Source organism: Strix uralensis, chromosome Z (assembly GCF_047716275.1).
Source record: "Strix uralensis isolate ZFMK-TIS-50842 chromosome Z, bStrUra1, whole genome shotgun sequence".
Lineage (NCBI taxonomy): Eukaryota > Metazoa > Chordata > Aves > Strigiformes > Strigidae > Strix > Strix uralensis.
This window is the reverse complement of record NC_134012.1, coordinates 25,882,693-25,908,695: the sequence shown is the minus strand read 5'-3', so window position 1 is coordinate 25,908,695 and position 26,003 is coordinate 25,882,693. Positions and strand designations below refer to the sequence as shown.

The 26,003-nt window shown below is 45.5% G+C and overlaps 2 protein-coding genes across 2 annotated transcripts in view; one reads left to right on the top strand and one right to left on the bottom strand.

Annotated features, from left to right (window-relative positions):
* Positions 1-6,212: 6,212 nt before the first annotated feature.
* Positions 6,213-7,445, bottom strand: LOC141938385 (putative C->U-editing enzyme APOBEC-4). The gene is given in 2 exon segments (XM_074857170.1): positions 6,213-6,872; positions 6,874-7,445. Coding segments are annotated over 2 exon segments (969 nt in total). The 3' UTR covers positions 6,213-6,475.
* A 15,144-nt stretch (positions 7,446-22,589) lies between these two features.
* LOC141937826 (ral guanine nucleotide dissociation stimulator-like 1) overlaps positions 22,590-26,003 on the top strand; it is a 50,066-nt gene continuing 46,652 nt past the window's right edge. The window contains exons 1-2 of the mRNA XM_074856048.1: positions 22,590-22,655; positions 23,856-23,966. Of these exons, the coding sequence (XP_074712149.1) occupies positions 22,590-22,655; positions 23,856-23,966 (177 nt within the window). The remainder of the gene's footprint in view (positions 22,656-23,855; positions 23,967-26,003) is intronic.

The window sequence follows — 26,003 nt, the reverse complement described above, 5'->3', positions numbered from 1 at the left end:
TATTAATTTCAGCCTCATTGTTTGAAACAGGGATTACCTCCCTGTACGTGTCTCCACTGATGCCACGACTGATTGTGGTGGTTTAGTCCCTGCCGGGGTCTGAGACCACGCGGCCGCTGCCCCTCCCCCACAAAGGGAGTGAAATACAAAGCCCCAGGGCTGAGATAAGGAGAGGTTTAATACAGCAGTGCCACAGCAACACAACAAACAACAACAATAACAATAACAGTAGCAGTAATAACAATGAACAGAGCAAGGTATATACCTATACAGCAGTGAGAACAAAGCGATGACATAACACACGTGTTAACCGACTGTCTTGCTTCGGTGCCAGGATGTGACGTCAGCCTGGTATCTGAATAACCCAGCTAGAGCTCCCCCCCACTGCTGGGGAAACTTAACCCTATCCTGGCTAAACCAGGACACTGATCTATCACACTAAGGAGATACAGATTCCATTTTGGTACAAAAAATCATTTTCCTCAACTTTTATATCATTTTTGCACTTTGACAATGCTCCAAGCATAAACTTTTCTTCCAGGGTGAGGAACGAAGACTGCCCAGCAATAACTCCTCTTGCGTCATGTTAGCAATACCAGTCGGTAGCCGAGTTTATCTGCCAGGTTCCTGTGTATAAAAGACTGCGTTCAGTGGATTTGGACAGGTGAATTCAGACAAACTTGTAATTACTGGTTTACTCAGTAATGAGACACGAGGAATTCCTAACAGCGTCGGAGTAAAGGAAGAAACTATTGCAGACCAAAACTCCTTTAGCGGGTATTCTGTCTCAGAGTCAGATCAGTCACGCAACATGCAGTCAAACTTTTGCCTAAGACACTGCGACAGGGACAACAAAACCCAAACCAGAACCCAATAACCTGACTAACTGCCAGTACTTCAAATTTGCCGTATATTTATGACACGTATATTCTGCCTCACGTATCTAATTTTGACACCTATTTTCATGGACTCTATATGGCACACTGGAAGAATGTTCTGTCTTCCATGAACTGATCTCTTTCCTGTTTTTACAGTGCTTTCTCAAGGACGAGGGAAGGGCATGTTCATCCCCCCATGGGCCTCATGCCTCCCTCTGCTGTGCAACCAAGAGAAAAGCACGGGCGTGCAGAAACCGAGATGCCCGAGATCCTGATACTGTGAAATGTTACTGTGGGCCAATCTGGAGCATACTGCCCTAGCATCCACACTGCTTAGAAGACAAATCTCACAAAGATTCATTGTAGATGGTTGAGACATTTAATACTGAAAAAAACCCAACTTGATGGTGACTGAGGCAGCGATGGTTTGGCAAAGGCACCCGCCGTGAGCCGGAGGCGTCTTGGGAAGGAATTAAGAGTATGGACAGAGTGACGCCCCGCAGCCTGTCGCTGCTGTTCCAGTGCCTGTGGGCAGTTAGTGGAGGTCGGTGCCTGCGCACAGAACACACGTAGGCAAATTTTAGGATCGGAGGTTGTCCTGTCCCACTGTGACGGGAGGGCAGTGGTGCAAGCGACGGCCCTGTGTGTGGCACACGGTGGCGAAAGAGCAGGAGTTGGTTGTGAAAATGTATCCCTGGGTGATGTTTTGGGGAGCCAGGCAGTAATCTAGTCATGATTTCTTTTCTCCCTGCCATGGACGCAGGTTTTCCTTACGCGGCTTAAACAACGGACTGCCCCCAGGGACAGGGAAGGGCACCGGGGGCACTTCACACCAGGAGGCTTCACAAGACCGCGACCTGCATTTGGAACGGCACCTGGAGACGTTGCCAGCGTGACAGAGTTGGGTTTCAGGGCACATCCACGTCTCCTTGTTTAACATTTCCCGTCGGCACAGCTGGCACCCCCAGCATGATAACTGTGATGAGGCCCGTGGGCATTCATGTTGACTGCTGAGTGAGACGTCGACACCGGAGCATCCATCAGTTCCTTGGCCGACAAAGCAGAAGTGGGAGAGCTGTGGAAGAAGCTCTGACCCTCAGGCCTCGCCTCTGCTGAAACCAGCCATTCCTGCTTTCCCCACATCACAGCAAGTAGTTGTTTCCCACATTCCAGGGCACCGAGGGAGGGTGAGGATGGCTTCATGTGTGCATAGAGGACGACGCTGAGAAAGTCCTTTCCCTGTCAGAACCAGTCCCGCCCTCTTGATTTCAGGTCACCGCTCTGCTAAACCAAAGCCCCTCAGAGGCAGGGGCAGAAAGCTGACAAAGCCTCTCCCAGGGAGTAAACACCGGTTCGCCTCGGGAACTGCTTCTCTGCACGGTGCTGGGATGAGATCTGTTAACAGCCCCGTTCTGCATATGTGTGTCCGTGTCTGTTCTCACAGCTCCCGTGGAAGTAGCTGAGCTCCTCTGAATGCCAAGGCATGGCCAGAGGAGGCAGGAGTCTGAGGTACTGAGCAGTGTTCCAAACGCTGTCTTCTGGGAGAGAAACAATCGGGCATCTACCGAGGAGCCCGCTGCCCTGATTCCTACTGCCATGGAACGTGCCAGCTGCTGAAACCAGCAGCAGAAAAATGTGAAAGTTCTCCACGATGACAGCGTCACAAATCCGCAGGCCATGTGCGCAGGGAAAAGGGCTGTGACACTCGCTCCTCCAGCAGCTAGCAGGCCAGGTGCGAGCGCTGCAGCACTGCTGCTGTCAGCAGCTGTTGAGCATGAGCAGCATGAGAAACAGGGGAGCTCAGGGGGTTATTCAGCCCGTTCCTTTAGCAGGTCACTCCCTTCCACAGCGGGCTTCTTCACTGCCTCCAGAGATGCCCGAAACTGAGCTCTGCGCAGGCATATGTGAACACCCCGGCACAGGCACAGACACGTCCCGCAGGACAAACATCTCCCCACCTTGGAGAGGTTCCTGCTGTTCACCCTCTGTGGGGTGCAGAGACAAGTGCTGGAGGGGGCAAGGTTACAGCTCGCCCCGACCCTTGGATTGCCCAGTCGGGTCCCCATCGGACCTGTGACAGAACCACCTTCCCCTCCTGCCCGCTCTGCCCTCGGCATCTTCTGCGTGGCGGGTGGGTGGCTGCAGCAGGATTTTCTGCAGGAGGAGGCACCACGGGCATGGCCCTGGGGCTCCGGGGGCCCATGGCCGTGTCCCCTAGCAGGCGAGTGTCATCCACAGCGGGGCAGGTGGGACAGGGAGAGGCACCAGGAGAAGGGGGAGAAAGCAGCACCCAGAGATGGGGTCAGACAAACAGCGATTTATTGTCTTTTCCTTGAAAAAAGACTTGCTACAGCCCTGCTAGTGCTGCTGGTGGGACAGCCTCTTGCAGGGCTGGGGAGAGTCGTGGGGGCTGGAGGCCCTCCTCTTCAGGGGGCGCCAGGACCTCCCAGTTGAGCGGTCCCTGCCGCGGCCGGGAGCGGAGGGGCTGTGGCTGCAGCCCTGGGCAGAGGGACCTGCCACCGCCGCCTGCCCCGGCTCCTCCTGGGGCTGCTCTTGCTCTGCCAGGACAGGAGCAGATGGGGGGGTGGCCGGGACCCCCGCGGAGGGTGGCCTCCGAGTTGCCGGCTTCCTCCTCCCCGTTGGAGCCTGCAGAGCTGCTGGAGGGGGAGGGGCTAGTCCCCCACCAGGAGATGGTGGGGTTGGGGCTGGTGGAGCTGGAGCTGGTGGAGCTGGAGCCAGCCGCAGAGCTGTCGTCCTCCTCCCACACAGCATGGGAGAGCAGCAGCCCCTGGGCATCCTGGCTGCACCGGTCTGCAATGATATTGATGACACCATGGACCAGAGGTGCTGCACGTTCCCCAAGGTCACGCTGCAGCAGCTGGACCATGGCCTCCACAACCGGGCCGCTGACGCACAGGGTGTGCAGAATGTCGGCCTCTGCACGACGTACCTGCCACCACCAGGGCCCACATATTGACCACAGCTCCAGGCGCAGCCAGGGCAGCAAGGGATTCAGGAGATGATGATCTGTTTGGAAAAGTTCTGCCCAGACCTCGGGCAGGATGCCACCCACTGCCTGTGCCTCTGGCCCTGCAGTCCCCTGCTCATCTGCGGACAGTGTCCCCTGTGGAGAAGGTGCAGGGGATGCCATGGGCTGATGGGGGCTGTTTTCGGCCGGGCAGCTGGGAGCTGTGCCTGCCTGGCTGCTGGTGTCTGGCAACACTTCACCTTCTATGACTAAATGTAGCCAGTCATTTTCTCCCTCCACAGGAAACCGGACCTTCTCTACCCATTCTTTGCAGAGTGGGCACTCTGGCTTCATATGTACCCTTGGCAGGACGCAGTCCAGGCAGAACCAGTGGCAACAGGGCAACCCATAAGCATCTTGTGGGGCATCACGGCAGATCGGGCAGATCTGCTCTGTCTCCGTGGCCATGTTCATGCGCTGCAGCAGGTTGAGGAGAGCTGAGGATGAGGACCTGGTCCCCCTTGCTGGCGTCACACACTGCAAAAGGGGGAAAGGCCCATGTCACTCACTGTCCCGGTGCGGGGAGGGGAGGAAGAAATGCCCAGGCCCCTTGCGAAGAACACCCTCTGGCTCCCCGAGCGCCTTCGCCCACCCCGGGAGACGCTTCCCCGCACAGCTCACCTCCGCTGCCGCAAGCACCCGGCGGTGCCTGGCTGCCTGACCCAGGCAGGGCCGGGGAAACCCAGGGGATGGCTCCGGGACGGGCACCGAGAGCTGCCAACGGCAGCCCCCAAAGCACCACCCAGCACCGGGAGCAGCCTCGCTCGACCCTCCAGACCTCGCAGGCACGCTCGGCAGGAGTCCAGGCACGAGCCAGACTGGGCCGGGCTCTGCCGGTGCCCGAATAGAATCAGTGAGGGACGTGAGGTCACGGTCCATCATCGCTCACTGACATTACAGTCCACCGCGCGGTGATGTCACAATGGGACATCTGCCCTCATGTCACTCATGCCTCTGCCATTGGTCGGCTGCGTGCGCAGCCCCTGGGAGGGGTGGGGCTACCCGTTGCCAGGGCGTCCGGTTGCTGCGGTTACCGCGGCAGTCGTGGACAGGCGCCGCAGGAGGTGGAGTGGCCATCGCCTTCGGGCTGCAGGCGAGCACGCTCCTGCGGAGTCCTGGCAGCGAGCTGGTCCTGCGGACACGGCCACAGGGCACGATGCCGTGCGGGCTCAGCCTAGGGCGTGTTTTCAGAAGGCTCTGGCCAAAGCGAGAGCCCGCCTCCCCCTCCAACAGGCCTGTGGAGGGGACACGGAGCGCAGGTGGCGCAAGGTAGTAGCATTGGGGAACAGGGTTTGGTTCTGACCTTGGAAGTCCAAGCTCAAACACCCCTTAGGTACCGCAAGAGTTAAAAAATAGCATTGGCTTTATAAATTCGAGCAAAAAAAAAAATCGCCGCGATGCTACAGCACAGGTGGCTGCTTGTGGCCATGCTCGCTAATACTTGATCAGAAAGTGTAGGGTGATTCGGTCTAATTTGAGAAAGCTTTCCTAAAAAAGCGCCTAGGCGTTGTAAAAGTAAGGGATCTGGTGGGTTTCAGCACAGTTCTGCCTCTGTGATGTCGGTTGAGGCTCAGCAGAACGTTTGGGTTTCCAAGTGGGATCACCTGTGCTGAAGTCAAGGCTGTTTAAGGTCACAGGGGGAAGCAACCTCCTTTTTTCTACTCAGATATACGTAAGTAAGTAATAGATGCCACAAAAAGAGTAAAAAAGGAGCAGCAGCACTGCCTTCACAACATTAGGCAGTGTGTTTGTTGGCAGTGGCTGTTGCCTAGGGAGGAACCCCGGTTTCCCTCGGCAACAGCATGAGCTTGACTTCAGCTGCTCCCTTCTCTACAACCTTTAGTATAATAACAAATGTACTGGATCACACAGTGAAAACACTGCTCTAAATGATAGAAACTTTGTTTTTCAAGTTACACTTGGACTGTGTAGGTCTGTTATCTATATTATCCTATTAGATACTTATTATTAATTACAAAATTACACAGCTTTGTGAGCTTCCTCTTAATGGAAGGGAGGAACATGGGGGGGGGGGGAAGCACACACACACAAATAAGTGTATATAAAACCCCCCTATTATTAAGGAAACAGCTGGTGGGAAAACTTTATTAATAGATCAGCCTCACCTGCAGAACCATCTTCTTGATAGAGGAGGAATTTAGGATATGTCATGTGTTCCACCAAAGTAGCCTCAGCTGGGAAGCTACAAATCCGGCTGTGGCTGTAGCTTGTGGACTGATCACATTTTTCTGGTAGCAATTGGCTTAAGGGCAACAAACAAATTAGACCCAGGAGGTAATCAGAACATACTGAGGTTTTGGTTTTACTGCTCTAGGATTATGTTTGAAAGGAACAGGAATAAAATAAAAGTATACTATCTTCATAATCAGCTATTCGAGACCCCCAGTTATTCTGTGGGTTAACTTTTGTAGGAGGTAATTTTATTGATTTTTTTTTTTTCCCCCATCTCTGATCTCAGTTTGATAGCCTGAAAGCAGTTCAATTTGTATCATCTTTAGAGTAGGTGTCTGCTGCTTGGAAAAATGTCAGGATTATGAGTTTCACTGAATTATTCCTTTGGCATTTTTCAATGCCATACGATATTTTTAGGTCTGGGGTATAGATGTTCCCTCTGAAAGGGCAGAAACATGCCTGGGAAAAGCACCAAGTGGCTTTGAGACATCGGAGGTAGCAGTCTGCCTTTCATCGCTTGGAAAGGCTGTTGGGAGGCTGGACTAGGAGAAGAAAAGGCCTTTAATTTCTGCTGCACTGCAGGGTTTCCCTGCATCGCCTGTGGAAAGGCTTTCCTAAAATACGGTTTAATTCCTGTGAAGTTGTTAACTGGATGCAGATTTTGTTGATCTGCTAGGGTTCTTGATGGTGGAGTTGAGTGGTAAAGGGCTGACCCTGGGATGCCACACACAAAATTGCAGAGGAGGTAACACTGTGCACCCCGCGGCAGTCTGCAGAGTCACCCAAGGCCACAGGCTGGAGAGGCTCTGCAAAGCTTTGCGGTTCCACGCAGCAGTGGGGAAACTGTCCTCAGTGTGATAAAGCCAAGAGAAATAGATGCAGAGCGTGATTTCTGGATACTTCCACAAAAAGTTGTAGATTTTACTTACACAGCAGTGGTAAGCCTCGTTACAAGGAGAGTAATTTGAACAGAGGACGATGCAGCCGATGTTTCCATAGGCATCTGTAACTGCATCCAGATAACCACCCACCCCAAACAGCATAGGTTCGGCATGGTAGCCTCGGTCAGTACAGTTTGTAGCACGGCCTTTCTGGACTATGCTGCCTGAGAAACTCCTCAGTTCATAGAAGAGGAGGTGTTTGTTTCAGAGAGCTGCTGTTGATCTGTATGGGAAGCCAAAGACCCTGTCAAATTCTGCGTAAGGGACTCTCGCTTCTTCACCAGTCCGTATGTGGTAGGGACACTTAGCGCAGATGTGGTTCTGTCTCTGCCAGCAATAGGGCTTTACCACAGTCCCCTGATTTGTCAGATATTCCTGGAAAATGGTTTTCTCTCCTGGATTCATGTTCTGTTGAAGAATCTCCCTATGTGCTACATAGCTGACAGTCCTGAATGAAAAAGGGAAGTAATATCTTAAGTCAACCCCTCGATTTATTTTGCACTTGAACTGCAAAAATAGTAGGGGACAGTCTCTTCGAAAAGGTACTGAAACTTGTAGCAGCATATAGAAACTTAGGGACACACAGAACAAAGCTCTCTTGCAGCCTAGGAACATTTCTACTTTTCACAAACTAGCCTTTTTGCTAAAAACATAAGTAGAAAATATTTCTCTGGCTCTGCTCTCTTACCCTAGACAGGACAAACTGCATAATAAAACCAGCCATGATTTTCAGGAACTGATTAGCAGATGAGCCTTATGAAATCTGGCAAAGCAAACAAGAAAACACCACCAAAACCCAAAAGGTATAATTACCATCTCAGCAGCTCCAGCTCAGTAAATATTCATCTGATTTCCTTCACGGGCCTTATAGGACGGGTTCAGAGTTTCCACTCCAGTGATATTGCAAGCTTTCTTTTCAAAATCATGTGATGAAGAAGAAAGTTGCTATTGCCTCCCCGGTTTTGTCAGCTGAGCTGTGGCAGGATCTTTCCCAAGTGCCGTAACGTTGCTCCAGCTGTAATGCAATGACAGGCAGGCTGCTTTAGGTGTTTACAGGTGCCGAGTACTAGGAGACGAGAATACAAAAGGATTTTGTTCTGTATGGCCAGCCACCTGTGGTAGTTAGGCTTCTGTTCTTTGCCTGTCAATATTTGTTTGCTATCTTAAGTGATTAAGATTCCTTCGCTTCTTCAGCGCTGTTTTGATACAAGGTTTTTACAGCCGAAAGATGGATGTTGTTCTACCGAATCTAGTACTGAATTTGTTTCCGGGTTTTTGTTATTTCTGCGTGTAGCCGACTGTTGTGCCAGTGGGGCAGAAAGCTCCTGTTGTGCTTCTGCTCTCCTCCGCAGGCAACAAGGTTGTCCTTCTTTAAGAAGTTTATGTGTCCCCCTCACTGCTGCAATTCAAGCAAGCAGTGGGCCATTTCATGAGTAAGCTAAATCACAGAATCACAGAATCATCAAGGTTGGAAAAGACCTTGAGGATCATCTAGTCCAACCAAATTGTGCCTGCTTTGCTTGGGCAGGGTTCCAGATAAGGGCAAACAAGTTGCCAAAATTAGTAAAGACAATTTGAAAAGCTGCAAATCTGGAGCAAGGTTCCCATTCCGTCCCTCCTGGTATTTTTGCAGAGGTGGAGCGGCCGCATGAGGGCAGCGTTGCACACCAGAGATGTTTCCCATTTTGTGCTGCTCGATCCGAGGCAACGGCTTGAACTCTGCTGCAGTGTGTTTAAAGGGATGCCAGCAGAGACGCTTATAGTGTTAGATCTCCCTCTAAAAGCTGCCTTTTTTTGTTTGCTTGTTCGGTGGTTTGACCTGATCAAAACCCAGCAAATATTCAGCCTTCTCAATTGATAGCGTCACATCCTTGCAGGATGGGAGTCAAATCCCAAACTACCCAGTTGGAAGGATTAATTGGAAGAGCGTTCCCACAGCCCAAGTGCATTTCTGTGTGTGCCGCGCCAGCCTTTGGCTCCTCTGCCAGCGCCGTCCCCGGGAGCCGGCTGGGGCTCCCAGTGACAAGGGCAGCTCGCTCGGCCTCCAGCCTTGCCAGCCCCCTGCCAGCTCTGTCGAGCAGAGAGGGCCGGGGAGCAAGGATCCCAGTGGGGCTGGGAAGAGAAATGGCAGAGGCTTCTCACTTGCCCTCTACGTCAGTCTCACAACCGATCATTTTGGGGGTGCAAAGAGGAAGGATGTTTACAAAAAGTGCAAGCCGAGCAAACTGGAAGAAAGCTGACCACTCATTATGTTCTCTGAATGGACCCATTTCTGGTTTATGAGAAAGCAGACAGTTGGTTTTTCTTCCTTTTATTGCATGACCTTTTCTAAAGTAGAAAAATGGTGCAGATGTGTTACACAGAATCTCTTAAACTGATGTATGCATGCACCTACACATGGATGCGTGTGGATTAAGCAGCTAATAGGCCCACTCATCATTCAGCTCTCTTGCAGAAAAAAGTTTGTTCCCAGGCACGATTTTATTTAGTAATACTGAACAACTTGGTAGCATTTGTCATCTTCAGAGTAGTTTATAAATCTGATCAAGTGGTTAAAATACAGACTGGTCTAAATGGCTCTCTCACTGGTATTTCTGCTGCATAGCATCACTTAGCTGCCCTGCAGGGAAATTGTTAAAGGGGCTTCTGACTTTCAGGCAGCCTCATTTGTCACAGTGATCCCGATGCATCTGCAGAGGTGGGAAATGCTGCAGATTTTAGCTGAAGTTAATAGTTTATATAAGTTGGAAATGTGGAATTCAGACGGTTTCAGGCTGGGAAGTAAAAAAAGAAGGTACTCAAAATGACTTCTCCCTTTTTGCTAATTTTCCTCTTAATTTCAGTGTTTGCAATCCTGATTGGGAGGGAGGAAGAATTTTACCTGATCAGGTGCCTAGTTTGGTTCTGTAGTTTGTTATAAGGTGGCTCTCCTAATGCCTCTCTCCAGTACCTCCTATTGGCACTAACCAGTCATAAAGTGCTTTGAGATCTTCGAGACACACTGTGGACTGTGGTGTATAGCTCATTCTGTTTCATTTTCTTTATCCTTTAAACACAACACACCAATCAAAATAGTCAATGCCCTGGTATAAAAGCAAGGTATCCAAACTGTTCTTTTGCTTTGTCAGCTTGTCCCATGTTTCTGAGCAGAAAGCCTGCCCACATCTTCTCTAATATTAACCTTTTTCCACACACAGCCCTTCGTGAGCTCATAGGCCGTTCCACATCTTCAGCAGAAATGCTTGGTTTTAAATATGCTGCATGAACCCAAGGGTAGGTCTTTTGACACTTGAAGTTGTTAGGAAAAATACTATCTTCATCTATCAATTTCACTGCATGAAAGCATCATCCTGATACAGAAGGTCATGTCTAATGGATACGATTAGGGGCTCAAAGCACATGTGAATGGATCCATGTCCCCCCCAGTTACATTTAAAATTATATCCCCATCCCTCCTGTGATGGTTTAGCCCCTGCCGGGGTCTGAGACCACGCGGCTGCTGCCCCTCCCCCACAAAGGGAGTGAAATACAAAGCCCCAAGACTGAAATAAGGAAAGGTTTAATACAACAGTGCAATAGCAACACAACAAACAACAACAATAATAATAACAGTAATAGTGATAGCAATGAACAGAGCAAAATAGCTACCAAATACAGCAGTTTGAAGCACGATGTACAAAACCACGAGTGCACCGCGCTCCGCGCCAGGAAAATGTGACCTGCCAGGATGTGACGTCGGCATGGTGTCTGAATAACCCGGCTAGAGCTCCCCCCCACTGCTGGGGAAACTTAACCCTATCCTGGTTAAACCAGGACACCTCCCAACTATCTTTGGAGGGGACGGGGATATAATTATAAGTTTAAGAACTTGTTTCACTTATTACTAATATGCAGCCATCTTTGGGGCAAAGGGCAGTAGCTGTTTAATAGTGCTCCACAACACGGTATAAATGTTCACAGGAGGAACTGGAGAGGAATGCTTTATCCAGTTAAAACCGCAGGGGAAACTTGTGTGGTCAGTACGTAATTACTCAGGTTGGAAGTTAGCCAGGATACAAGCCATATGTTCTGCTCCTAGGGAAAAAAAGTGTAATGATCAGGGCTGTGAATTTTTTTAATCCAAATATTAGCTAAAAGCTGGTTATCTCTTCAGTCTAAAAAGCACACAGAAATTCTGATACATCCCAATGTGGCCAGTTTGGACCTGACACTGATTTTACTAATTTAAACTTGGGATACTGTGATTTATGAAGATGTCCTCATTAGGCAAAAGCTGTTTTTTCTGACATGTGATTATATGGAAGTGTGATGATTTTTTTATTCCCCGAACTAAAACATGGTCTACTTGCACAGTCTAGTATAAGTGTAGTTCTGTTTACGTGAGGGGATCTGGTGCTTCTCCCCAAAGCACTGCACTCAGTACAAGAATGGTTCCCCTTATTCATATCAATGTTGCATTTGTGTGTGAAGCTTTCTGGTCCTGCTTCTTGCAGCTTTGCCTTTGAATGGAGTCAAACTGTATAGGTGAAAACAAGATAGATTTTGTCCCTGTATATATATACTTCCATGTGTTTGCTTTTAATGAACCTATTTCTTTACGTTACACAGATTATTATATTTGGGTGTTTGGGGTTTTTCATTTTCTGTTGCTGCTTATGTACAAAATAACAGGCTAATTCTTTCCAGATATTGCTCTGCTGACTCCTGACAGCATGTTTACAATGCCCTGCAAGGTGATATAGAGGAACCCCTCTGTCCTATACAACAGCTGTGTATGTGTCTGATTGCTGAGTGTGTGGTGAAAAGGCAGTCAACGTGGTGTAAACACATTACCCCTCTCACAGGGCAAACAGGAGGGCTGGATCTCATGGCAGTGTTGGGTGAGCTGGGAGAGATGGGCTGCTGATTTCCTAGTGCAGTCACCACAGTCTCAAAGGACACGTTTTTTTGGCAGTGTACCTCAAGGACATGCAATTATTTTCTTGAAACACTGGCCAAGGGGAGGAGCTGTGTGCTTTTTCCTTTCTAAGTAGCACCCAAGTGTTCTCCTGATTATACCCCACTCTGCTTTCAAGATTCATGGTTGGCAGAAGCTGTGCAGAAGAGGAGGCTCTGATCTTTGCTGCCTACCTCACTGTGTCTGGCTGATACATTAGCAAAGTGGATAAAAACTCGCAGGGTGGAGGACCCTGGCCTTAGCAGACATGAATTCAGGTCCCAACTTGCCATTTGGGCTTAGACCTCCCTCTGACACTGTGCTGCGCAATGTACATGGCATGGTAGCCTGAAAAAGAAAATTTTAAATCAACATTCCTTCAACTGTTAGCTCCTGATTGCTGTTCAGGTAGTGCTATGAAGGTCTTATGGGGAGAGGAGTGCCGACTGAACCTACTGGCTAGAGCAAAGAACCACAAGTCAGTATTTCTAGGATTTATTCCTGGCTCTTGCACAGAGACAGTCCCTCCCAGTATTTTAGCTGCCAGTGGTTCAGTTCCTGTCTGTAATATTCATCCTCATAACATTCCACCCTTGCCTCTTAGAGACTTCCAGAAACATGTTTAGTAGTACCCATTTTCTTAATCTAGAGGTGTCCTGGTCGAGGAAGTCTTATCACTGCACTTACATATGCAGTGTAAAGAGAGAGAAGTAGATGTGCTGTCTAGGTTACTGGTTTAGGCCACTGCAATAGCGATACTTACTCTAGTGTCAGAGAAAGCAGAAATTTAAGAGAGCTAGGAAGGGGGCGTGGGTGTATGTAACCATGCCATTGGTTAGATGCACTGCACCTAATCAACATGAATGAGCATCTTCCTCACCTGTGTAATGATTTTAATCAATTGTTGTGATTCACAAGAAAGAGAGAAACATAATGGACATTAATAGTAAATGTATTGTCATCTGAATTTCAAAACTGCCTTTCTGTTGTTTTCAAACAAGTATGAAATTTGTTCTTCAGGAATCTGTTCCGGAGATTCTGGAGAAGACAGAGTAGAGTCGGACGTGAGCCACAAATTGCCGAAACCAAAACACCGTTGGAGCCTGCAGAAGGAGCAGAGAGCGGGCAGGAGGCAAGTCACTGGTGTACAGACTGTTATATCTGACTATGGGATATTTTAGAGATGATGTAAAAACAATCAAACAGAAAAACAACTCAAAAAACCCAAACCCCGGCGTCCCCAAAGCTGGGTTTTACTGCACTGCACTTGAAAGATACCCTTTCTAATTTAGGGATTTCTGTGTTCAAGGCTGTGGTAGTTAGTAAAGCCCTGAAATTGTACTTGTTCAAGTGGTGTGTATAATGAAAAAACATTACATGGTTACAGAGGGACTAGTATATATATATTTCTCAAGTTAATTGTTACATATTTGTTTGCAATTCTCTTGTTCTTTGCTCCTCCCTGCAAATCTAAACAGAGCTCAAAAGCAAGCTCTGGAGTAGGAGTCTGATTTAATGGTGCCTACTTGGCTCTGTAGCAGGGCTGTAAGAGGGTAATAAAATCCTTGTAGGATTTGGTGAAATCAGATAGAATGAATGGAGCATTAAACAAAACAAGTAACCCACAGATAAGCCGAATTCTTGCTTCTCTTCAGGTATTTGCCTTTTAACTGAATGAAGAGAAGAAAAAAGATGACAACTATGTCTTACTGTTACTTGAGCACTGGGGAAAAGTTAGGGTCCCAAGCCAACTGGAAAATGAGATTCTTTCCCATGTCTTTGCTCTCATCTGAACTGAAGCCTATGTTCTGTTTTCTGTTGCACTAGTGGGAATCCTTTGTTGGCTTAGACTAACAGCATTGCGATCTGAGACCAGAGAATTGCAGAGAGTGCCCATCTTCCATGAGCGCTTGAAAGAATTTGTCTTAGATCTGATTGAGAAATTTGTCCATGGTGTTCAACAGTCTTCAGCATCCAAAAGACCTCTCTTACATGACTGGCTTCTTAAAATGGGGTCTAGGAATTTCTGAGTATTTTGAAATGTGTCCTGCAATAAAGGGGGACACAGTTTTCAAGTTTAATATGGGTCATTTCTAATAAAAAATTGAATAGGATCAACTATGATAGTAATACAAGGATTTGTGATTAATTTATCCCTGTTATTTTAATCATCTCTTAGAGGTTAAGAGTGTTGAGTTTGTGCACAACATTCAGAAATGCCAAACTTTGTTTTGAGGTTCACAGTTCCCAAGATTGCTTTGTGCAGATTTTCCTCATGTTTTAAGTCTAAGCCATGGAGTTACTTTTGGACATTTTAATTGTGACCTCTAATATACATAATGCCACTGAAAACATGTGATTACTAGGATTTGTTGTAGGAACAGCATTTAAACTGAAACTTTAAAGCCAGAGTCCTCTGGGGAGTGCTTGGATTAAAGGATACCAGAGTGATACAGTCTTCTAGGGAAGGAAATATTTCTTTTTTAAGAGGAAAAATGAAAAAGACTCTAGAGTGAAAGTGAAGGAGATGAAAATCCTCATAGTCAACAGAGATTTCTACTGTTTAAGCACACAGCAACAGGGCCATAAAAGGCATATGTGCAGTATATCTGTAACCAAAGCAAACTGAAACAGAGCAGAAGGGAAAAAGAAAGTTATGTTGGTAAATGGGAAGTTCTGAGAGCTCATTTAATCAAATAGTTACATTTCTTGTTCTGGAGACTGAAGCTTGCTAGAAAAGAACATGACCTATGGCAAGTAATTTGGGAATGAGGGGGAGGATTGAGTACCAACTAGCCAATAATATAAATAACAAATTTGTAAATGTATTGAAAGTAAGAAGCTTCTTACAGACAATCAGCCTGTTCATGGAGATGAGAGAGCAATTAGGGAAAATGAGGATTTTGCTAAATCAACCCAGTATCTGTTTGTGCAAAAAAGAAGATCTGAAATACAGAGAAGGCAATCTTTTGAGTGACACTTGTATAAGAGAGCCATTTGATTCACAAATCAGGAAAGGGGTTTTCTTTTCCTTAAGTCAGCTGATGCAAACAAAATGACCTCTTTATATCACAGTGTCCATAGGAATTTTTTTCCTTGTGTTCGTTGGACTTATTTTGTGATGCTGTCTAGGAGCTGTGGCAGAAAACTCTGTGGTTACAACAGTGATGATACTAAATGGAAGTGGGTGTGTATGTGTGTGTAAAAGATGGGAAAATCAGTCCTTTCCTTGAAAAAGGAAGAAATTGGTGATCTCCATCTCCCTGTCTTCTCCTTTACATCAACACTTGCTTATTCCTCTGTGAAGCAGTAATAAGATAAAGAAGCATGGTCCCATTGTTTACAAACAGAACGATCTCAACAGCACAGGCAACTTTCGCTTTGTTAATACCCCGCTATCCCCCAGGATAGCCTTGTTTCAAGCACTGTGCCGTGTCTGAACGCTTCAGTCACTGCCTCTTCGGGCCTGAACCCTTGACCTGTTATAGCTAGTTTGTACCATCTTATTTACAAAGAAATTACTGAGAGACATTACCATGTAACATTGTATTTAGGTTTTCTTTGTGGGTTTTTTTTGAGATATTATTGAATTATCATGAAAGGGTGGTAAACTCATGCAACCCATAGGCAGTTCAGGTATAACTCCATGCCTAAACTATCAGCTGAGCAAGATGTGGGTTGTGCTGGTGCAGAGTCTGCCGCAGAATCCAAATCTCTATCTGGCTGAAGTCACCAGGTTGTCCTGGATCTCTGCTGTGTGCCAAAGACCGGCTCTGTTAAACCTTGGCCGGGGAGGACTGATGAGGAGCCACCGTCCGCTTCAACCTTAAATGCTTCCGGAGCTCTCCCTCTCCACCGCTTTTCATGTATCTTGTGACATGAAGATTTTGGTATGAAGCTTAGAGGTTTAGGCATTTTGGTCTGCTCTTTTATGGTGCTCTTCTTACAGGTATATAACGCTTGCTGGGTATTTTAGCTTTTCAGGCTTTTCAGTCTTCCATAACTTTTTGTTGGAGAAGGGAGTAATAATTTTTAATAGTTCTGCGTAGGCACTGGGGTTGATTCTGGTCTCATGACAATGTAAATTGGGAGAAATGGAATTGACGTCAGGAGAACTACCCACAGTCAAATTTGTTATTGAGCAATGCTTTTTTATACAATTAAAGTATTTATTCTTTGCAGAAAGTTTTAAAATTGTTCAAATGAGGCCCTTGGACTCTGCTCAAAGGTGAATTTTTTGGAAAGTTTGAGTGAAAACATTTCATCCATGTGTGAGTATGAGAGTGGAAAACTATTTTTCCCTCCATAAAGACTTTTTGCTGCCTTCTTTTGAACAGCTCTGCAGCGTGACTGGCTGAGCTCTGTGTGCTAGAATTTGGCATTGAAATAGCCATAACTATGAAGTGTCTTAGTTGTGGCTTTGATTTGACTGAGTTACAAGCCTTAGAAAACCATGTACTCAGCATGCACTTCAGGGTTTTGTTTCTTCCTTCAAAGCTTGTGAAGGGGGCAGTCAAGAGGATTTGCTGCGAACACCTGAGTAGCTATAGAGCACGAAACTAGAGAAAGATACTGCTTTGAAGCGGCAGGGACACGTGTGGCTGGAAGAAGAACAGAAGACCTGGTAAAGTGCTTATGGCCGAAGAAGAGTTTCTGTTTTGCGATCTGTGCGACTGAGACTCCAGTTCCTAGGACCTGCTGTCTCTGCTCCTCCAGGTCGTTTCCAAAGAAGCAAGAGAGGTTTCTGCAGGCTGAGCAGGGGGCAGGTATAAGACCAGACTCTGAGGTACGCTGACACTACTTACACTCCTCTTGAGTGAAAAGGCTCAGGGGACAGGGAGTAAAACACGCTGTTGTTTCTCCATACGATGTTGCAGCTGGTGCAGTTTACCAGTGATGTGACCATGGTTTTGCAAGCAGCATTGCTTTGGAGTCTTAACAAATGGAAGGCTAAGGACTTGCTGTTCCTGAAGGAGATATGCCACCTAGATCTGAGATTATACAAAAGCATGCCATATCCTCTTGGACTGCACAGTTTGGGAAACAGTGCATGCCTATCTAATTGCAATCACATGTGAAAAGAGAGGTCAAGGGAAGGCTGGATGTGCTTCCTTAACTACATAATTTTTTGAATTAGCATTGTTAATTATGCAGCCTTATGAATCATTAATTTAGTTTTATGTATGGGAGCTCTGTTGCATTTCCTCTGGCATTTTACAGTGAAGCTGGTTAATAGTTCCAATTACTTGAAGGCATCTATTTAGTTCTAGTGTCAGCGAAGACAGATTATGATGAACTTGTGTATCTGGTTCTTTACTGAGCTGCTACGGCATTGTCACATCTTTCAACGCTGTTCAGAGTGAGCGGGGAGCATGGCTTTTCCCTTTTTGCACAGGAATAAGGATTGCAAAGGTTGCAGACAGTGGAAGATCAGACATGCAGTGTGTAATGTAACATTTCTTGTGCTTTGATTAGTTAGTGGTTTGAAATTCAAATTTAATTTTTGATCCCAACAATTTTTCTTACCGGCTGACATGCAGTGACAAGGCACTCATTCATTTAAAGAATATAAATATCCAAGTTAATTTATTTCCAAATGAGGAACATGGAGGACCTGGCTCCCCTCGGTTACCCTCTACATCAGCACGCAGCATGTAAAAGTATTGCCCCTGTGCTGATGGAAATGACTGCATGAGGTACGTGCCTGTGAGGCGCTTTGTGCTGTAAAGGACCTTCAGTGTAGGTGAGATTGCAGCACGCTGAATGTTAAGCAGGTCTAAAGCACTCTCTGACAAACTAACTGTGTAACTGAGTGGAAAGCAGGAACTCAGGTGTGCACAATGTAAAGGAGTACTACCAGGTGATTTTCATACGGTAACTGTGGCAAAGAGCTCTCTGCAGCCAAGCTCCAGGCCAGAGTCCACAGTCAGTAAAACACAATATAAAACTGATAAGTGTTTGCCTTTCTATAGTCTGCATTCTGTAGCTTTTGTGGCTCATCTGTGTGTGATTTTTTTTAATAGTTTCAATCTCAAGAACTGTAGTCTGCAGCACCTGTTAGTTATCAAATTGAGGGCATATGCCGTAAACAGAAAGCAAGAACTAGATGTGGTTATAAAGAAACCAGACAAATAATAATTAATGAGATAGTCTTAATAGAAACAGCATTTATTTCCTTTTGTAAGCATGCACTTCTAATGCCTCATCCATTGCAGGGGTGTCTCTTTGGACAGGCTTTATTCTATATGATAGATTCTCGTATTTTCTACAGGATGAACAGACAGACTGTCTCGTGGAATCCTCTCTTCCATTTAACAGTTGCACATGTATAAGTAGTGTCCTTGAGGTGGTAGCCACTGCTTCTTAAACAAAAACCCCAAAACAGAAAAAAAAGAAAAATATGTAATATTGTAAAACCGTTTAATGCAAAGGCAGGGTTACTAGGAAATGTCTGGCATTTCCAACATGCAAACAGTTCTAGACCCTGGCACAATCAAGCACCAGACAGTGGAAACTGCCATTGAAAGGAACGTCTTGAAACCATGGCCTAACTTACGGTTTTTGTAATGCAAGGAGTGTTCTCCCTCTTTTGGGAAAAAAATAAGGAGGCAGTTGTGTGTTTCTCTTTCCTATCTCCCACTGAGCATCCTTTCCCAGTAAGGCTCATTTGCATGCAGCTCTCTGGTACCTGGCTTCTTTCCTTTTAGGCTGCTCGATGCCTTTCTCTGGTAGCGAAGCTGTCTGGGACGATTCTTACATCACCTGGTTACTTTGTCCTTTTCCTTTGCTGTCCCAAATATTCGCCTTATTTGGGTATCTCTGGCTTCTGTTTCCTCTTCTCCTTTTTCTAGGCCCCTAGCAGAGGCAGTAAGACTGGCTGTTCTTCATTTCCAGCTGGTTTATAGGTCTTTTGCTTTGTCTTCTCATGAAAGTGTCTGCATGCCAGCTGTAGCAACAGCTGAAAACAAGGAAAAATCATCACTCTGTGACTAACCTATTTCTCCGTGGACAGTCGGCAAGTTCTCATTGGGCTTAAGTGGTCAATGATCTGCAGTTTGAGAACTTTCCAGACCTCAAAATATTTTCTTAGATAACATTTCACTGTGAGAAGTGTAAGGTTGCATTCACAAGTGGATTTGTATTTCTTTCTTGTTGCAAGGGGGAGGGAATACATGCTCAGATGTATTAGAGGAACAATTCTGATTCAGTAGAAAGGGCAGGCACAGAGCTTGATTATGGCAGGAATGTAGCTATTGCATGTGAACACGATTTGGAAAGAACCAAATATTTAACACAACGTTAACCAGGAGTGTGGTTCATTGGTGTAGATCGATGTCGTGATTAAAGTCTGTTAAAAGAGCAAAGCAGCAGTTCTACTAAACTGAGTTGCAGACTGTTCTAATTCTTTTTCATGCTGTTTTGGGTCCTTGAAATCTTTACAGAACATCTTTCAGATTAATCAGAGCCTGCTTTGTCTTCATGTTTTCCTGTGCATTCTGATCCTGTCTCTTGGTCTCAAATAAGGGGCTGAACACTATATAATGGTCTTAGAATGCAACTAAATGGAAGTTAAATGTTACATATACTTTTCCTCCTTTTCAGTATTAAATAATCAGTATTTGGCTATAAGTCAGATTTTTAGGAGCCTGGACTGAGCATAATCCTTTCTCTCTGAAAGATCAAATAAACACATACATGTGATGTATACATACACAGACATGCATGTTTTGGTAAAAGTTAATGACAAGAGTTGGAGTCAAAATGGGTCCTTCTGATAAATTTGGAGTCAGGACAGTATATTTCATTCACTTTGAAAGATTCTACCAGTCTGAGAGAAATTTCTTGTATTCCATGTAACAACATTGTTGTAGCTATGAGATCTGATGATATCAATATGGACAAGGTCTGTTGAAAGAGGTAGTATATTTAAATTGACCTCTTTGTTTAGCTGGAAAGCAAGCAAATACTTGTGGCATAAGAAAGGCACACTATGTTGGAAAACACTATCCCATCCCCTGTCAGCTGCTTTAATGAACAAACCACCCCAATCTACAACTCTCCCTTTCCCAAGTGAGACAGTTATCAATGGAATCCAGACTTCCAAGGAAGTAGAAAACTGCAAATATCAGAATTGGCACAGGATTTGGATAAACAGGTTTTCACTGAAAGTGTGTTGCAAACGTGATTGCTGGGCTCTTGGCAATGCAATGTTTGATGTAATTCTTGTGGGGAGAAGACTCAGTCCCATGGAGGTTTGAACCTGCAACTCATTTTGATTTCAGGGTCTAGGCTCCAGTTCATCAAAGAATCTTAAGAATTTAGTTTCTTTGATGTGAATGTTTTAAGCTCATGCTAAAGTAAAGCTACTGCTTACATGCTTTTCTGGACTAGCATACTAGGTAGGGGCTAAAGAAAGATGAAATTAATTTGTCAGACTAAGTTGCACTGTGTATTGTCCTGGCCATCTTGCAGTTTTCCTCTTGCAGCTAAACTAGTTAATGGAAACAGTTTCTAGAAGCTTAATCATGTAAACTAATTTAAGGGATAAGTAAACAAAATAACTAGATTAGGATTTCAATCAAGTAAATACTGAAGGTTTCTACAAAACACAGACTATTTAATATTGGGTTGGGGTTTTTTTGCCTCATCCTTAAAGAGCAATAACTCTCAGCACAGACAATGAGTTTTTTCCTTCAGGCTAATCCTGATACTTCCCTCCCGGACCAGCTGACTGAGGACAGTACAGAACCAAATATCCCATTGTAAATGTATCATCTTCAAGGCTCCCTCAGAAATCTCTTGAGCTGGGAAATAGCTTAAGTAAATCTGCCTTCACAAGTGCATTTAGCACCCATGACAGCAGAGGGGGGACGATGCTGGCAAAACCCAGATAACAACAATTTGCCATCTCAGGTGCATGTTGGCAGAGCTGAGATCTAGGGGTAAAGATTAGCATGTGTGTGATTTAGACTGTTGAAAGCTCCACTTCAGATCTGGAAGAGCGTAGGTAGCTCTTTGTTCTTGTAAAATACGTGTATCTGCTGCCATATAGACCTCATCACCTTGGCCAAAGTTTCTGCCTCCCCTTACCGCCCTGCATGCCACTGTGCGTGTTGCAGGTTCTTGTTCAGCAGCCCAGGTGTGACCACACGCCCGGGGTGCAGTTTATACAGTATCTTGTTTGTGCAGTCCTTGCAGTCTGTTAGGGTGAAAGACAACGTGTAAATTCAAAATACTGTTACAGAAGTACAATGCAGTTTAATATACTACAAAATCGTACGCCTGATTACTGTCCCTCCTGTAACCTTTCACTGTGATTTTGATTTTTTTTTCTTTTAGAAAGGTGTATCTGTGTGTAATGTTACAAAGTCTAGGCACCACATCTCACTAAAAATTATCTGGAAAATAGCCTAACTCTCAGCAGGACTAATGGCAAACGTCATTAATAAAAAGGTAGCTTTTTGCTGCTTGCTAAACTGGATGAGTTCATCTGGCACTCTTTCCTGACGGAGCTTCTCTCTGTCACTTGTCAGTGACCAAGAGGCTTCAGAAACATCATCCACGAGAGGGCTTGTGCCCTGCCTGGAATGAAAAGTCCTGAGCCTGTCTCTCCATAAGGCGTTCCCTAAGGATCCAGTCTGAAATGTGTGATTCAGCAGAAGCTAAATGTGCTCCTCCCCACTGTACTAATTCACTGCCATTTTCTTCTTTTTGAAGAAATAGTTAGAAATAATTGTCATTTTTTGGTGACTGCCATCCAAAGTAATGGTAGTGGCACAAGTGCACTTACTGCGGCAGCAGAACGTCATACCACGATAAAGCTTTTATTTCAGTACAAAAGAATTAGTTGGCTTTGGTGTTACATTCCTTGTAGCTGGATATCCACTTTTGTATGTTTGTCCTGTTCAATAGCAATTTGTTCTGAAACTGCTTGCACACCTGCTGGGCCAGCTACATGAATTCAACACAGATTCTGTTTTTTGCACCTAAAACTTACGATGTGGAAAACTGGTTTGCAAAATCTAAAGCATTCAAAATGCTCTGTGGGGGTTTACGAGAGAAGCCAAGGGACTTTGGAAAATCTAGACTTTGATTTGTATTCTACAATACGTTTTGGTCAGATTAATAAAGCTTGTATCTGCCTCAGCATATTCTGGATCACTTCAGTGTTACACAAATAAAGTAAATGCACAGCCTGGCAAATAATCAGATCAGTTCAACCGTGACAACACAATGCAATCTTGGTTTCATAGCTTAAAATAATGTTCCTTGCTTTCATATGCTTCCTCATGTTAACAGCTGCAAGTGATAACAGTCTCTCTGAACCAGCACTGCTCCTGAGATAATTGGTAGTAACACTTGTGTATAAATATGTTAATATACTGGCTGTTAGTGCGGAGGTTCAGGAGGTCTGAACTTTCTGGTTCAAGTCTTAGTGCTTTCATTGACTTGCACAGTAATTTGTGCATTCAACTGCTCTGCTTTCCTTTGTAAGTCCAAAAAACCACGTAACTAGAGACAGCTCAATAGGCAACTTAAGTCAGTGTTTTTAAGGTGGTTTGAGATCCTCGTGTTAGCATGCTGATGTCTGCAGCTAGTGCTTGTATAAGAGGATGGTCACGGTTCAGACAGGCTTGTGTGTGAGCAAGGGGCTCCCACAGGTGAAAATTAAGGACATTGTGGGTTTAGTCTATGTAAAGAGGTAGGTGGGAAATGTGATAATCTATGGGTTACAGAATCAGTATGAGAAACTTTTCTTCTTCAATAGGAAGAGTCATTCTCTTGAGGTGAGACAGGTGGGAACAGTCAAGGTTTGTTTCCCAGTGCCAGCTGTACAGGTCCAACGGGTAGGAATACTTTCCCCATGCCTCCTGTTTCCCATCACCCTAAACCTTATCTCCCAAGAGCAGGAGCTCCGCCCCGTGACCCTCCACATCTCAACCTGCACAGCCCCCGTCTCCGCTCCTCATGGCTCCCCTGGTTTTCTTGGGTTTCTTATCTGCTGCTGCATGTCTGCACATCCCCTGTCCCTGCTCTTGCATCTCCCTGGCAGGGGGAGGAGTTTTTCTGCCGACGGTCCCAGGGGTGCGGAGAGCCGCGGGGAGCCACGGCTGCCTCCCAGCCAGCATGGTGGGGGCTGCCTGCCCTGGCACGGCCTGCCTGGGGTGGGCAGGAGGAGGAGGAGGAGGAGGAGGAAGGCCCTTGCTCTGCTCCTGTCTGAGCCCCCTGAACTGCCTGGTGGGCAAGTGCAGAGCAGGACCATGACAACCCCGGCAGGGGGGGGGGCGGGCAGGGGCGGCTGAACCCACCGTCCCTTCTCGGCTGGTGGTAAACAGGAAGCCCCTCGGTGAGGCTGAGGCAGGGCCTGGCGCAGCCGCCCGCCCTCCAGCCTCCCACCTCCCGCGCCTGGGAGCCGAGGGGCCGCATGGTGTTTAAAGGCTGCCTGCCTAAGTAATTCTACAGTTTTAAAAAGTGCAATTCCTTCCATAAATGAAAGGCCAAAGAGATTAATTGCTTTAGAAAAGGGAGGAGGGGGAGGGAGAGGGAAGAGAAGTCTGCTAATCAAAACCAAACTATTTCCTTAGAAAAGACTTTATACAACTATTTAAAATATGTGCTAGTCTAGGAAAAATAGTTAAATAGAAAGTCAGGGTATCTTGATACCACAGGAAAGGACAGTTTGCCAAGAATATCTCCAGTGTTCCCTCAATCTACAAGTGTCCCGTATCACTTGGATTGTTGTATTTACTTTGCGCAGCCCATCTTCTGCCCTCAGCTCTGTGTGAAGCAGCACAGCACCTGATATAGATTGTGGTTACAGAGGAGTGAAAATGTTCTTTTCTCTCTCTTTTTTTTTTCCTTTCCCCTTTTCCTGGCAGAGCACAATTCAGGATGGAGGTGAAGAGGTAGAAGAGGGAGCTGTTTACCATGTGACCCTGAAAAGAGTAGAGATTCAACAGGCTGCCAACAAAGGAGCGAGATGGCTAGGCGTAAGTAAAGCTGGCGCGGTGGCATTTTGGAAGGCTGCTCATGGACTGTGGACCCTGCTCCAGGGAGCTGAATTCCACACGAATCATTATGATATTAACTTTTAGCACTGACTGCTCTCACTCTTCAAAAAAACCCAAACACTGAAGTTGTCTGCCTGGGTCATCTGAAATAACTCTCTCCTTGTGTTGACTCTTCCTCTTTTCTTGACATGTAAAAAAGATTTGACCAGTTGTGGCGAGGGGGTCAGATGATACTTAGTGCAGGAATAAGGATCTTAGCTTATGGCCTGAGCAGTTGAACATTTAACAGTTGTTTCAGACTGGGCTGTGGCTTGTTTCTGCTGTTAGGAACCTATCTCAGGTCTCCCAAATAGGTAGTGATAGTATTTTGACTAATGAAGATCTGTCAAAAGTTAGCAGAAACTTCCTGAAAAGTTAAGTGAATATAGGTTTGGGTCTTATTTTTGTAGTGCTTTCTCAGCCAGATGAGAAATTAATTGTCTGCATTTCTGCAAGAATTACAGCTCTGTACTGTTTTTCAGAGGTATATTTCAAAGCACGAAGGCTTTAGTGGTAAGTAAAACGAGCTTAAATGCACATGCACTCAATTTGGCATGCTGCTGAGTGCTTCACCTTTGTCAGACCAAGTCCCCAGCTGATATAAAATGTCCTCACTTCACTGGAATCAGTGCAGCTGTGGCAGTTTGAGCCAGATCTTCAGGAGGTGGCTATAACTTTCATATTATTTTGTTATGTTTATATGTTTTCTTCAGGATCAAAGGCAATGGTGTAAGAACTTGGTTTGATGTAGTATCCAGATTGGTATTTTAAAGGCTTTTAAAACTGCCCTGAGATTTATACCAAATCATGTTCTTGTGAAGTTGCGTGACATAAAGTAGTGCAGCAGCGCTGAAACCACAGTCATGAAAGATAAGCAAATTCTGTCCTGCATGCAGATAATGCTTAGAATCTCCCCTTCCCATGTTTCCAAGAAGTACACAGAGTTCCAGTCAGAACAGATAATTTCAAATGTGCTTCCTTCGAGTGGTAGATTTCCCATCTCTGCCTCCTGTTTTTCCCAGGAAAAATATTCGAAAGTATTTTTGAGCTCCTGTGAATTTCCCAGCTGGTGGTTTTGTGTAAGAGGTAGAGATGATTTTGAAGATGTCTGTGTCCCATAAACATACTTTAGAAAAGTAGAATTTTTTCCTGTGTTGGCTATGTTGTTCCGAGTCTGTAGAAGGAATTTGCCAGGTCTTGGTGATATTCTCAAAGGAAGAGTGCATCTATGTTCCTGAGATCATCACCACAGCTGATGGTGCCAATCTTAATAGGAGGGCAAGGGACTTACAAGGTCACGGATGTGACTTTTAGCTTTCTGTGGCTAGCATTAGTTTTTTCAGGTCAGAATTGAGCCCTGTTTGTGGGGAAGGACACAGCGTGTCAGAAGTCTGCACCTGTTCTGGGCATAAATTGGTGACTTCAGCTTCCAGGCTGGTGTCTTTCATGAGCAAAAAATCTCATGCATATTACTTAAACACATTTTTAAACATATGGGCTGTTTGTTTCCCTTAAGCTCTTCAGAACATGAAGTATTTTAAGCTTTTTTTGTGATCTTGTTTTATTAATGACTTTACTGTGGTCCTAAAGTCAATAAATAGCCTCTAACCCAGAACATTATTTATGAATAGCCATTCCTGCCCCCAGCAGTTTTGCCTTGAAAAGCCTAATTGTCTCTTTTATAATTATCATCAGGTGACTTTTTTGTTTTTTAATCTGGAGTTTATGGGGTTTTATGATTTTTTTTTTTTTTCCTATGCTTTGAAATCCACAGCACTGAATTCATAAAGTATTGGGTTTATCTATGTTGGCCTTATTTTTTTGATGGTGCTCTAAGTCACGCTTAGGTTGAAGATGCAAGGTCAGCTGAAGAGTATGGGAACAACCAATTGTACATCAGCAAGTATTGAGCCTTTCTTGTAACAAATGTAGTACCTCTGTTCCTGATTATATGCGTGCCTGGATTTACTTTTTAAA